Source organism: Sturnira hondurensis, unplaced genomic scaffold (genome assembly GCF_014824575.4).
Source record: "Sturnira hondurensis isolate 20B ecotype Veracruz unplaced genomic scaffold, ASM1482457v3 Scaffold0002840, whole genome shotgun sequence".
Taxonomy (NCBI): Eukaryota; Metazoa; Chordata; class Mammalia; order Chiroptera; family Phyllostomidae; genus Sturnira; species Sturnira hondurensis.
This window is the reverse complement of record NW_028075471.1, coordinates 26762508-26777576: the sequence shown is the minus strand read 5'-3', so window position 1 is coordinate 26777576 and position 15069 is coordinate 26762508. Positions and strand designations below refer to the sequence as shown.

The 15069-nt window shown below is 46.4% G+C and overlaps 1 protein-coding gene across 2 annotated transcripts in view; it reads right to left on the bottom strand.

Annotated features, from left to right (window-relative positions):
• The window catches only part of AOAH (acyloxyacyl hydrolase), a 145806-nt gene that overhangs the window by 72690 nt on the left and 58047 nt on the right, over window positions 1-15069 (bottom strand). For both annotated transcript variants that reach the window (XR_005065736.1, XM_037041139.1), the window contains exons 10-11: window positions 13836-13884; window positions 11829-11923 (exon numbers count right to left, since the gene is read on the bottom strand). Coding sequence is in view for 1 of the 2 variants with exons in the window: in XM_037041139.1 (XP_036897034.1) it covers window positions 11829-11923; window positions 13836-13884 (144 nt within the window). In the remaining variant the exon portion in view is untranslated. The remainder of the gene's footprint in view (window positions 1-11828; window positions 11924-13835; window positions 13885-15069) is intronic.

The window sequence follows — 15069 nt, the reverse complement described above, 5'->3', positions numbered from 1 at the left end:
AGAAGCCCCAGCCAGTCTCTGGAATCATCTGGAATCACCCCCACCAGGATTTTAGCAGGAGCAGACAGCAGCTGGTGCTGCGGGAGAGTGGGGACTGGGGTAGATTTGCCCCCCACAGCTGGAGCCCAGGGAGGGCAGTCAGCTGCATCGTTTTTTCCTGGTTATTTGATAGACCTTGAAATAATGCCAATCCATGTTCTCCTGGTTAAATATTTTAGAATTTCCTTATCGTGTTATGGCAAGGCTTTAAATATTCCTTGCTGTGCCAAGTCAGGGAAAAGGTAGCTTTACCAGTGTCTCGGGACCAGTGTCTCCTTTGGAGACAGATTATTACCCCATCGACTTCAGCAGCGCTGTTGGGAGGATCAAAGGTCAGTGAGAGAAGCCGGTGGATGAGCACATGCCCTGCACAAGTAAAGCATCCCATCTGGGGTGGACCACCCAGCGCCCCTCCCTTCCCCAGTGCACTGTCCAGGTTTAAGTGGAGTGAATCCTGTTGTGAGTGAGTGAAAAACGATCTGAGCACACAAACGGAAGCCTCTGCATCGTTTTCTTCCTCAGTAGAGTCGGTAGATAAAAACAAGAAGCCACAGCCACTAAGAACAAAGGATTTATAGACCCTGGCAAAAGAGGAATGTTTGTCAGATAACATTAAACACTAAACGCCTGATCCACGCAACGTTATACCCCAGACAGTTCAGGCGTTTAAGCTAGGAAATGTGCAAATTAAGATCTCCCTCATCAACTCCTGCTTATTCCTCTTGAGCATTTATGTTCTCAGGAGACTGATGTCAAATGTACCTTAAGTGTACATATGTGGGAAGATTTAATATTTACCAAAAATTTTTTCCAAGTTTGTAAAGAGCATCGGAAACCTGATGAGTATTAAGTCAAGTATTTCATTGCTTCCAAATTTCTTCTGATTTTATCAATGACATAAAAGTGTTTTCGAAAGTGTTTTTATGTCATGCTTACCCTGCGTATACTATTTGGGGGTACATGTTATATATTATTACTCTGTGTATGTGTATTTCTATGCATTGAGAAAGTCCTCTGGTTCTCATTTTTTAATGTCTATTTAGTAAATACATGTACTTTGGCTTTGGGAATATTTTAAGCCTTAGCTTCAACAAGCAGCTTACAGTTGGGTTTTTTCAAGCCATCTCAGGTGTGAGAAAGTCATGCATAACTCACACCCGTCAGGGTCTTCCTGTTATCAAAGGGAATACTTCAGTGCCTTTGCTTCACTGTTTGCCTTCCAGCCTTCCCCACCCAGCAGCACTGGGGCAATTTGCACAGTGTATTCCCTTTTCTAATACCCTTAACTGAGTTAGACCTACATTGCTTATTTTCAAATAATACAGTCACTTGGAGGAAATGGCAGCTAACCATTGATGGAAACAGATAGGAAAAATAGTGTCATTATTATGCTAAGTGAAATAAGCCAGCCAGAGAAAGGCCAAAACCATGATTTCACTTATATCTGGAATCTAATGAACAAAAGAAACTAACAAGCAGAATAGAAACAGCCTCACAGATACAGAGAACAGGCTGACAGGTGTCAGAGGGAGGGGGATTTGAGGGGATGGATGAAGGGATTAAGCAAAAACAACAACAGCAACAAAAACAAAGCAGACAGACAATGGTAAGGCACTGCCAAAGGCAAGGTGGGTGGGGGAAGAGGAAGAGGGCAAAGCGGGGATAAATGGTAGTGGCCGTCTTTCCTTCCTGTTTCTCTTTTTCTGGAAGTCAAGCCTAACTAATGAAGAGTACAGGATGAATGTTTTGGAGACAAATACTGAAATGATACATGACCCTACGCAGGCACCTGTATACATTCCTGCCCTGGCTACGCCGGGGGAGAGGCAGCCACACAGAACAACGTGGGCTCATTGCAGACCTGCAGATTCATCTTCCATTGCAGCCTGGTCGATGAGGTTCTGGGAGAATGCGAGGAGAGGGCATCATCTGGCTTCAGCCTCTGGGGCCTCAGGCTGCCCTAGATTGGGTAGCCCTGTTTTTGCAAGGGAAAGCTTTGACATAGGTAGCTTCAAAGGTGTAGTTTAACTCTCTGAGTTTGAGCTGCAAACCCTAGAATCCCATGAGCAGTGGAATGAGTCTCCTATTGAGGTTCCTGTAGCTCTATAATGAGAGACAGAGAGAGAGAGAGGCATATCACGTGTGAACCTGTGATGGGTACATCAGGCAACCACGGTGCCCGCCATCCACAGAGGCACAGATGATAGACACTTCCCAACTGGTGACCCTAAAGACTTCCCTTAATTCCTCTGTGTCTCAGTTTCTTTATAAAATGGATTGCTGACAGCACCTAGCTATCTCACTGGGTGGCTGAGAGGATTTGAAAAGGTAGGCTACACATAGAATTGTAAGTGCTAAATAAAAGTTAGCTGATAGAGACATCGATGGGCAGCTCCAGGGCACCGTGTCAGGATGTAGCAGAGACACCTATCCCACAAGCGGGGGCTCAGGAAAGGAATCTTAAAAGAACCGTGACCTACGTGAGTTCTGTAAGGTTTTGTAACAGGAAGCTGGGCAGAGAGTTTAAGAATTGCCAACACCACATGCAAAACCCCAAGGCTAGATTCATAATATTATATACAGGGAACACCAAGAACCTCCCCTTCCAAAATAAGTGAACGCCCCAAACACCAAGGAGACCAGCTATCTATTGCTGTGGAATCAGTCACCCCTATACTCGGCAACTTCAAACACATGACACGCAAGCTGGCCAGGAGCTATGGCGACACCTGCTCAACTCCGAGGATGACGCCTGTTCAACGCACTTGTGAACTTCAACTTGAGCTCAACAAGTCATTTTCAGGGAAAAGGCAGAGCAGTTCATCTTTGACCCTATGCCAGTTCAAAAACTTATGAGGGACCAAAGAAATAGTCAAATAAGAATTATAGCAAAATATGACCAGTAAAGATACAGAGGACAGTCTGGCAGGTAATCATCTTTCATCATTTTGCCTGAGGAGAGCTCTTTTTGTTATTTTGTTACCTTGTCAGCTCCTCTTAGTTTCTCCCTTTCCCCTGTTCTATTATTTATTCTTTGAGCTCTAACCCCATAATTTATTTATTCAATGAATGCACAGAGAAATGCATTTATCTAGCTGTCCCTCACCAAATGAGAATGCACTGCACAGTTGGACTTGACCAAACTCAATTCCTTTCATTATTTGCAGAGCGACTGGGGAACCGCATCTAAATTCATAAAAGGGAGAGAACAGGAGCTTAAAATATCCTGCTTTTACAGAGATAATCTCACGTCAATTCTTTTGTGGGGCCGATGAAACAAGTTCTTTCACAAACAGAAGTAACTCCTTTGAGGGCCGGAAACAGGCCAGTAGGGGGCGTATCAGCGAGGTTGACTCTGCCACACCTTCATTTGGTTTTGTAAAGGTTGGGTTGTTCCTAAAGCGAAGTAGTTTTTCTGTTTTTGAGAGTTAGTATCTCAAGTCTGGCTCCGGAAGGAGCCCAAAGCCCACCGTCTACTCCAGAGGTGAGGAGATGGGAAGCGGTGACTGGGGCCTAAACTGGGCTCTCGCTCTCCAATACCTTGCTCGTGTAAAATGGTCGCATTTTCTTTCTCCTCCATTTTTCGTCTCACGCCGAGAAGCTGTCACAAACCCAGCTGCATCTATTCTCCTGATTTGCACATGTCACAGCCCTAGGTCGCTGCTGCAGCCTCCAGCCAGGGTCCCTGCCTCCTCCCTGTTGTGACCGTTCAGCCCTGCCATTGTAGTGGGAAAGCAGCTGTAGACAGTGTGGAAGTGAGCATGCTGCATTCCAATAAAACTTTATTTACAAAAACAGGTGAAGGGGCACGCCTGGCCTATGGGCCATTGCTGACGTCTGTTCTGGGGTTGCCCAGACTCGCTTCGCTTCTGGGCTCCTTGTTTAACTGCATTGTCTTGGGTACATTAGCTAACCTCTCCAAGGTATCTGTAAAATGCACATAGTAGGGTCATTTCCATATTCAATGAGCTAATACGAAGTACAATACCCAGCAATTGGTAAACATGTGGTAATATTTGCTTGGCGTTATTATTAAAACTGCGAGTTTGGATGTCTCCCCAACTAGATGTGAAGCTCCTCAAGGGTAGACCTGCTTCCACACCTAGAGCCCCGCTGTCTGGTCTTAGCTATTGCCTCTGCCTTTGATGCTGGAGCTCATGCAGCATCAGCTGGGCACGGGCCATCCATTCAGGGATGGCACCTGCGGCCCTGCTGCAGCTCGGGGTGGTTCTGAATGATGGCGTGTGTGGGTGTGCTGTGTGCCACCTCTGTGCCAAGCTCTCCCCCAGGATGGCCCTTTTTCTTCCCTACAGGTGGCAGGTGGTAAGAGCAGGAGCCACCTCGGACCCAGAGGTGGAAGCTGTGAGTTGACAATGGTCTGTCTACCTGTCCTCCGAGCCCTGGACTGCTTTCCTCGAGATGACTACCAGAGGAAAGTGCCCTTCCATCTTAACTCACGGAGTTGGGGGATTCTCTGTCACAACAGCTAAGCCCTGCTGGCTCAGTGACTAGTCTCCTGAGAAGGACTGACCTGCTCAGCCTTCCTTCTGCCTTTCACTGTGTTACTAGCAGGAGACCAGGACCTCTCTACTCCTTCCTGACTTTCTTTGCCTTCAGCTCTTCACCCATCAGCCCTTACATTCTTGGCTGATGGGTGAAATGATGCTGATCTCAATTGCTGCCTCCGGAATCGTTGGACCTCGTGTTTCATGATAATCCCCCTGATTTCCCTCTAGGAATCAAGGATTACACATCCATCTGACCAATCCTGCAGCCATTGCCTTGAGTAGTAAGTCTTCAGGAGATCATAGGCACCTATGTCGACCCCTAGGCACGTGATAGAGGCCGAGATGGGTACCCTCTGACACCTTCGTCACCCCCAAGGAGTGGCTTGGAGGGAATTCAGCAGGTGAAGGAAACAGTGGATGGTGCACAGCAATCAATTCCAGCAGTCCAAAATGATTTTTTCAATGCCAAAATGTCCTCTTTCTTCACTTCCAGTGGAGCTGAGATACTAAGTGTTTCCCCTGTGATAAGTTAGTCCCAGGAGACCCATTTTATGGCTGAGGAACTCGAGGGAGAGGGGAGCAATAGATATAATTATTTAGGGGCAAGGGACTGCCCCCCAATCTTGCACACACGCACTGGGTAGCACAGGTGTCAGTGGGTCCCACTGCCTGCCCATGTGGCTGTCTCCACCTATCATGCTGGAGAGCAGGTCTGTGGGCTGAGTAATGACAAATGCCCTTCAGAAGCACAGAGCTTAAAATAATTTTCTCTTACAGGTTTTCATAATACTGAGAGTTTGTCTTTTTAATTCTCCCAGGCAGCAGTGAGGGCTAAGATCAGTGATGTTTTCAGGAGAATGAGCCTACCAGAGCACCCTGCTCCGCTGGCAGGTAAGACACCCTCAGGCTCACCTTGGGCAGGAGCAGTAGGGTGCTGATGGATCAGGACTCAAGGCCACAGGCTGCCTGCCTCGTGCCCCTGAACAGAGAAAGAGCAGAGAGAAATGTTCTGTCTCGCGTGGCCTGATCACTGTTGGAGAAAAGGATTTCCCACGGTGAATGCTGCTTTCTTTTCAGACTGAATAAATGAGACCCAATGAGGGTTCAGGTTTCTCTTCTGACCGCTTAGTGTCTCTAACCTGCAGGGTGTTGGAGAAGCATTTTTGTCCTGTTGTACTAACCAACAACCTTCCCTCATCTTAAAAAATAAGTTCTCTCACTCTTAAATACTTCTGGAGTCAGTATGAAATTAGATGAGATAAATTTCCACATTTTACATGCACGATGAGAATTGGCCAGAAATTTCCACTTAATGGAAGATTTACGCAAACTGATAAATGCAGAGAGCGGGAAGGGGTCGGTTAGAGACAGAGTGAGAGCGTGGGTACTTATTACGCCCTGCGTTGTCTGAGGGCTAATAGTCTCCAAACCCAATCTACAAAACTGTCTCAAATTGAGGAACGAAGCGTGTAAGGGCTTGAAAGACCAGAGCAGCTTCGCTCTCTCGGGTGAATGTGCATTTTCGGCAGCCAGGCTAAGGGTTCATTTTGTCCTTGACACCGCACAGAATTCAATCTGTGCCTACCTACCCTACAGATGGCCGCCTGCCGGGGGTCGTGCTGAGATTTTATAACAGTGCAGGTGACTGCCTTTGCTGGCAAAACAAACACGTGGGAAATTGTCCCTCTCTCAGCCCTCCCCCACCCCATCATCCAATTCTGGTTTCGTGAAATGCAGTCTTTAATATTTTGGAAATAATTGTTGAGCAGATGGGGATAGAGGCAGGAGGGCGGCACCTATTGTGGGCCTCGAGGATCTCTCTACTTCCCTTTCTTTTTCAGATTTATCTTTTCAATTTAATTCAAGCCACGACTGTTTTTCCAATGAAAGGGGAAAAAAGTGTGAGAGCATGTTCAGATTTGTTTTTTCTTTTCATTTGCAATGTTTTGAAGTTGAGGTCTTCCGTGGGCTGGAGAAGCTCACTGTGAGCCTGAGGACAGCCACCTGGAAGGGGCATGAAGGCGGAGAGGGCAGAACGGCCCGTCAGCCCCCAGCAGGGTAACGGGTGCTTGCTTCTGGGGACCCACCAGGGTGGATCTATACACCCCCTTTATTGAATTATAAGTATCTTTCCAAATGAGCACACCCCTAATCTAATCAGCTGTCAACAGGCCTCCAGGGTGCCATACTGCGTAACCAGAGGACCTCAGGGGCAAGAGAGAAGGGGCTGTGCTGGCAGGGTTTGAGGCTATGGCTTCCTTAGCGATGGCACGGATGAAAAAGGGTGATGTGTTTGCAGAGGCATCATCGGCTTTGCAGGACAAACACGTGTGTGTGATCTCACCTGGGAGCTGCTACTTGCTTGTCTGTATTCCCCACAGGCCTGAGGCTCCCTGAGGACCTGGGCTTTTCCACCCTGTCACCCCTATGTCATTAGCCCCTGTCCCGGGGCTTAGCACACAGTAGGTTCTGGGTTAGCATTTGGAGATCGGTTGTGTACATGTGCTACAAGTACTTAAAGCTGTATGACCAATACAGGAGACAGCCGAGCTTCACACACCTCGCAAGTGCCTGCGAGGCATGGCCCTCCGATCTAGGCCACCCAGTGCAGAGGAAGAGAGTCTAGAGGTAATAGGTTTAAAAAATGGAAAACTTTTTTTTAAAGGAACATGATCCATAGTAGCCAAAAAGTGAAACCACGAATCAGCTTAGTATTTAGTCCCGGGTGAAGGCTAGGTAGTTTATGGCTTGTACACTGAAAAGGAATCTGTGAACCTGAACAACTCTCGCAAGTGTGAAGACTAAGGAGGAATGCGGAAGAGTGACTATGGGTAGGAGTCATTGTAAAACAGGAGGCTCACCAGCTGTGTGCTTGTCACCCCTGTGACTGCTTCCTGTGGGTGTGTGCCTGTGTAGTGGGGGTGCGGAGCTGGGAAAGAGCGGAACAATACCGAGAAAAGTTGGTGAGGGTGGGGGGATTTTGTTTTTATTTCTCAAAATTAGTCTAACATTGACTTTATACATTTTTTCTAAGAAGAATATTAAAAGAATATTTCAAAACCAATCCTATACTCCAAAATGTTAAAACAATTCTGTCTGGGTGGTAGCATTAAATGGAATTTTAACGATTTGTTAATAATTTCTGTATTTGCTAATTTTTCGCCACTGAATATTTAACATTTATAATTAGACAAAAGCAATACAGCAAATATTCACTCTCTTGCCTTTCCCACCCGGGCAGGTAGACTTCCCCACTGGCCTGGGCATGGCCATGTGACTTGCTTTGGCTGGTGGGCTGATGGTAGGCGTGATTCAGCAAATTTCTTTGTGTGGGGGGCCTTGCCCTCTATACACCTGCCATCACCATGAGAAAGCACAGCCTGGGTAGACTGTCCAACCAAGAAAAATGAGAGACATGTGGGGCAGCCCTTGATCCAACCCTTAGGTTGAAGCTTCGATCAACAGAGCCCATTCTTGAGCAGCTGACCCCAGGCAACATGCATGTGAGTGAGAAGAAATGATGATAGTTTGTTTTCTTTAACCCGCACCCAAGGACATTTTTTCATTGCTTTCAGAGAGAGAGGAAGGCAGAGAGAGAAACATCGATGTGAGAAACTTCAATTGGTTGCCTCCTGTATGTGCCCTGGTGGGACAGTGAACCCACAACCTAGGTATGCGCCAAGACTGGGAACTGAACCCACGACCTTTCGGTTCTGGGATGATACTCCAACCAACTGAGCCACACCAGCCAGGGTGAACTGATGGTAGTTTGAAGTCACTGAGATTTGGGCCGGTTTGGACAGCATTACTTGGATTCAACTTGGTGATAAAATTTCATTTTCAGCGTTAACTTTCTAAGCAAAATTGTCTTTCTCTTTTATTCTTTTTGTCCCATCTTCCACTCTTCTCAAATGCTGTTCCACAGAGGTGGCCCAGGCTCCGAGTGACTGGGCTACCTTTTAGCTGGGAGAGGAATGTTAACTTGTAGAGATAATTTAAGAACCCCGGAACATCAAAGGCTTGAAATAAATGACAAAATGACACAAAAATTGCAAGGCTGTCCTTACCATCAATACCATTATTAGCCTAATGGATAAGTCTTACGAAGCTCAATTACCATTCTGCTCCATTTGGGTTCCTCATCAGCCCTACAGCATCGCCCCTTCTCATGGTCATTTCTCAAAACTATTTACTGCCAAAGGGTGACAAGGCTGCAGCAAGGTGGGGACGAACCTAAAGCCCAAGCCAACACATGCTCATCTGCAGAATTTCAACCAGTTCATTGATGCAAATACCAGATAAAAATGTTACAATTCAAATCCTAGTTGTCAGGACTCCAGGATGGCGTTGGCTTCTGGGCTTGATTTCTTTCAATGTCTTCTCAGTGGGTCTTTCTCTTCCCCAGAGATGCAGCACACTGCAGAGAGAGAGTGTGCGAGAGGCTGTCCTTCCCGGGAGACCCCTCACCTCTGCTGCAGAGGCCCAGGTACAGGACAGGAAGGACGGGCACAAGGACAGGGACCTGCCTGGTTAGCTGCCACCACTGCCCTGTGTGAGCTGTGTGTCAATTTGCTTTTGTCTGGTTTGTGTCTGATCTGCGGTTTTATAGAGTTTTCCAAGATGCTAGCTCATTAAAGCACAGGGCCTCATTTGAGATGGTTTGGACCCTCAGTGAAGGCGTCTCAGTTAGGTGCTCGTTCGAGGTGACTCTGACAGGAGTGACTCAGCCCCCTGTTCGCTGTGTGTCTGTAAAGTGAGCCTGTACTGAAACCACAGCTACTTCGGAAGGTTTTTTTTACAAAGATTCAGTAAAGCAATGCTTTGGTTTTCTTTAGCGAGTTTCCCCAGCTATTGGCTGAAAGCAAAATGAATCAATCCCCAAAATCTTATATTGTGATATTTGTACATACATGATATACAAGTTCAGTGAAAGAAAAGTAGAAAAGAATTACCCAGAATTCTACCATCCAAAGTACTAGTGTTACCACACTGACCTATGGCCTTCCAGTGATTTTCTTTGTGCACACAAAAACTGGGTCGTGTGTGCCCTTTGTAACTTGCTTTCCCTCCTAACAAATGACCATAAGCACATTTTCTTGCCAATAAATGTGTCTGTACTATGCACATTAATGGTTGCATAATATTTCATTTTATGGGTGGGTGAAACACAATTTTATTTGTCTAATCCCCTATTTTTAATTTCTTTTCTCATTTTTGCTCTTATAAATAACTCTTTGATGGAATACTCATAGACATAGATTCTTGAGCAAATGACTGGTCAGTTTCAAAGGTATATTTCCGGATATGCAATAATGGGTTAAAACCACAAATATTTTCATGTCTCTTTGTACATATTGTCAAATTGTCTAACAGAGAAGTTAGAGCAACTCCAGTTCTCGTTCGTAGAGAATGAACACACCCATTTTACCATATTCTTGCTAATACTAGGCCTTTGTCAGTTTTTAACATTTATCTACTTTGCAGGTGATAACTGATACTGATCATGATTTTACTTTGTGTTTCCCTGATTACCGCTGAAGATGAAACTATTTTTATATTGATCAGTCATGTTCTTGATCATTAAAAATTTAAATTTTTCTTATTGACATGCAGGAACTCTTTGTTATTAGAAGATTTAAATCTTGCCTTATATATTATAAACATTATTTTTGTTTTCTCAAATCCTCATTCCAGAATATGTTTATTGCTTTTTAGAGAGAGAGGAAAGCGGGGAGAGAGAGAGACAGAGAGAAACGTTTACATATGAGAGAAACGTTGACCGGTTGCTTCCATATGTTCCCTGACCAGGGGTCACATCTGCAACCTAGGCATGTGTCCTGACCAGGAATCAAACCCTTAACCTTTCTGGTGTGTGGGATGACGCTCCAACCAACTGAGCCACCTGGCTGGGGCTATTCTCATTCCTCATTTGTCTTTTAAACTTAGAAGTTTTGACATTTCATACCCTTGAAAATTTCATGTAATTAAATCCAGTAATGCTTTTATTTTCACCTTCATCTTATGAGATCATGTTCAGTGAGAACTGGAGTACTTAAAATACGTTTATTTCAGGAAGACATACATCTGGTATGTCTTCCAAATCTCTGAAGGCCTGAGGAAGAGTTTCTGCCGCCCTCACGTACGAAAACACCTGGGCTGTGTGTCTGACACACTGTTTCGTCCTCACAACTCTACAGAGGCCATCCCATGATTTTCTGAACTTTAGGGTTAAGAGATGTGTCCGGTGCCCTAAAGCATTCTCCTTGGCATCTGCACCCTGGTTGGTTGTCTGTTGGGCAGCATGATGGCAAGGTTTCCCTTCACCCTTGGAATAAAAAGAAAAAGCGGGATGTGATGAAGAGAGAGGAGGCTTTTTTATAATTGGGCCCAGTGCTCAGTGGAGTGTGGGGTTGAAGACAGAGATCACCTCAACTCGAGAAAATTGCCTTGTAGTATTTATTTAGTCACTGTTTCCTCTCTGCCAGATGTTCTCTTCTTCTTGGTTTCCTGTTCAATCCCAGGACTCATATACATGCCTCTTATGTGAGTTCCAGGATTTTCCCAGCTGGCGCACTGGCTTGCCCCGCAGTTTTCTGTGTGGCCCACTGTCACTTGCTGGTCGGTAGTGCCACTGAATTCTCTTGTAGGTAGTTACTGTTTCTCCTAAAAGAAGTCTTCCTTGATCTCACAGCATTCTTCTTTCACATTCCTGACTCTCCGCTGTTGTTGAGAGTCTGAACTTAATATTTCACACAGTGTCACTCTTTTCCTATAGCAAGTTTTTTCAAACAAACACTCTTCTTTTGAGATCACAAGTGTTTTTTCATATGCCCAGATATTTCTGGGCTTGCTCATTCTACACAGGAAGGTCTGTGTTTGCTGGGTCTGGGGACACAGGAGAGGTTTGGGGAGGTCTCTTGTGTCCGGGGAGGTTCTGTCTCTGGATCAGAGCTTCACTTTTCTAGGAGAGGTGCAAGGAAACTACGCCCAGAGGTGCGGTAGGACAGCGACTTTCCATGGGCCACAGTGTCCTTCCCACCAGGCAGGGACACCGTCCCCTTCTCGGATGGACGCATCAGCTCCTGTTATGCTGACGCCCTCCCAATTCTTACCACATTGTCTGAGACGAACTGAACTGGAAAGGACGTGCCCTTTACAGCAGATTTTACCGAGTGGGAAAGTTCACACCTGTCTGGAGTTGGTGTCACATTTAGAGAGAGCAAGGGGAAGCAAACCCAAAGGCCAGCGCATCTCGGGATGATTGCTGCCAAAATGACTTACCAGGGACATCTGCGAAGCTGTGATCCACTCGGGAGGGATGTGAAAATGAGCGCCGGCCGAGTCTCCCAGCAAAACGATGCCCCTGGGCTGGGAACCTAGGTGGCACAATTGACTTGCATTATTGATGCTCTCAAGTAGTTTGGAGCCTCCAGACTGCGTGGTCAGGAGAGCGGATACCCTGGCATGTGTTCCATGCACAGAGCATCACAGCAGTGATGCATGGCCACCTTCTGCATGTTGCGGAGTCGAGGGTGTAGCGTTTCAGAGCCAGAGGAGATTTCTAGGCCATGGAAATTGGGAGCTAGGCTGTACCGATGAAGATATGTTTCCTAGCTTGTAATACAAACTGCCGTGAGATATCCCGAATGAATGATGGATGAATAAATGGACCAAAACTTCATTTGAACTCAGAAACATGTCCTACAGTTTGGTTCTGGAAATTGCTTCTTGGAAAACATACTAATTTCTGTGATAACTCACTTTAAGAATTACTGAGCTCATGGAGCAGTTTTGATTTATCAAAGATATTATGACTCTTAAAACTCTTAATCCAGGTAGTCATATACAAAAAAATGCTGGATGGTCGGTTCTGGCAGGCCAAGGGCAATATGGAGAAACGAAGGTCTCTATGCAGCCTGCTGTGTTTGGAGGTTAAGAATCACTTAATCTAACTCTGGGGCCCATTTACACAAATCACCCATGCATGCGTGATGTGTGCGCTCTTCCAAATCCCTTAAGATCCCGGAAGGATTATTTGATGCCTCCCAGAGTCAGAGAGGGAGCTTCCTTCCCCCACCTCCAACCAGCTTCTGCCCTCCGGCGCCCCCCGTACCCCTCTCCCCGCCCCCCTCCCCCCCGCCACCCATCAGCCTCACTCCAGCGGTTTCCTGTCTGGGGCATCTGTGACAATACCTGGCCACACAAACGGTGACAGAGAAGGCCCAGGACATCTGGGAGGGGGTTGGGATGTGGGGAATTCAATAGGTTTCCCACAGTGTCCCCAGAGCCTTGTGCCAGGATTTCACTTAGATTGGAGTTTATTTATTCACCAGTTTATTTGTCCATTTATTCTTTTATTCATTCAACAAGCATTCCTAAACTCATAACTATGGGTTGAGTCTTTATATTTTTGGCCTCCTTCCTGCCCTTCTGCCCCTCTGAGAGCTTAACTGTACTTATACTTTAAGTTGACTGTGGGCAAGGACTGTTTCATGTCTGCCCATGAAAACTCAAAGCCAAGTACAGCTCTTGATAATTCATAGGAATAGACAGACATTCAGCAAGTATCTGTTGAAAGAATGCATGCTTGAATGAATGAATGAATGAATGAATGAAATGCTTCTAAATGGGAGGGAAAACGAATGCCTAAACATAGAACAGTGGTGCTACCACAGGTTCTTATTTGGGCATCTCAGGCGCATGTTTTCAGTGATATGTGTGGGTGGTAATAGGTTTTTCCTAACAGTCCTGGGAGCCCAGATGTCTGAGGCACTTAGGCATTTAGAATACAGAGTCTTTACTCAGCTCCTTTCTGGAACTCCAATGGCTGCTGCTTGGAGGTTTCCCTCGCGTCATCCAGGTGTCTTTATCCCAGATGACACAGGGACTCTGTCAGTTCAAGCCCAGATGTCTGAGCGTGCTGTGTTTTGAGAAGGACATGGACAAGACGAAAAATGACCACCTCCACGTATTTTCTTATTTGGAGAAGTGCTGGATTTCAGTCACTCTGTTTTCTATGTTGCAGCTTTTTCTAACATTATCATTCAGGCTCCCAATCCTCCGATAGGGGAGAGAAACAAATCCAGTTTTGCTTTCTCTAGACTTTGCCTCCTTCCTCTAGAATCCTTTTCATATCTGTCGGATTTGTCAGCAAAATAAATGTAAATTGGTCAAGTTTAGGTTGCGGCATCAGGCGCTTCCTCACTTGGTGGTCCATTCCCTTCAATTTGACTCAGACTAGAAAAAACACCCCATTGTAACGATCAAACGGACTTTCACAACTCCTACCTTCACAGAATTTCTTCTCATAGGGAATTCCGTCTTTTGGATCGACACCCTTTAAAGGAGAAATGATGGGATTAGTGGTTTGTTTTTAAATCTATGACACACATACACTAAGTGCTCCCCACATGGCCTTATGAGTACAAAGTGCATCGCAGATAAACCCTGTAAAGTCTCAAGTCCTTCCTCCCCATGCGAGCGAGTCGGGCTTTACGGAACTGGTCTCCCACCACAAGCGTTGATACTTCTGGAGCTGTGATCCGCCACGGGGCTGATTTTGCCCTCCTACCCTCTCTGCAAGGGCCACTTGTCTAGAGAGAATGTTGGTTGTTACATGGGGAGGCAGGGAGGGGGAGCTCCTGGCATCTGGTGGGCAGAGACAGATGCTGTGGAACGGCCTGCAGTTTATAAGACAGAGCCAGCAACTGAGAATTATCCCACCAGAGAAATGTCACCATGCTGACACGGAGACACCTGACAGTGAGGTCGGGTCTATGAGTGGGCCTGAGTTGGCATGGGAGAGGGGCTTCCTCACACTCCACGCAGAGGCTGTTCCTGGTGGAATGGCTGGCCCTTGGGAGGTTAGAGCAGAGTCTGGATGACTTTGAGGGAAAGCTTTTGAATATACATGCACATCTTGTTGTTCCTGTTTTCTTTTGCTTGCCGCCCCGTAGTCCGGAGAGCACTGGTAGACCACTGGATAGTAGTAGTTGCATGAACTGCATTGTAAGACAAGTGCTCGGCGGTCGGAGATGTGCTAGAAACAGCGTATTTACTCCCTCGGTCTTGGGGGCTCCCAATGCATGTCACATCAGGCATGCTGAGGAATCTGGAGGCAAACGAAGCTGTCCAGGTGTCTCCCACCCAGTACTTCCTGAACTTGACTACAGAACCCCTCCCGCAGCACCTATTAACATCACGCTCAACACTGGGGTTCTAGGGGAACCGTTTGGAAAATAATAGATTTGATGGCTGTAAAATCCTCTGTGAGGTTATGGTTCTGCGAGCCCGTGAGTCACTTTGCCTCTGTGAGAATGGGCAGGTGTGAAGGTGGTGGGTCTTTCCACCATGACCGATGGGGGGCTGTGTCTCAGCTTCCTGCGCTTCTGGTGGATTTCCATCCATTGAGCACAGGCTCCTGCTGGCCTTCCTTACGCAGGTGGTACGGCACGTCAGAAGGAGGGATGGGGCCGTGGAAGAAGGACAGCAGTCTCACGCACCGATCAACCCCCTCTGTCCT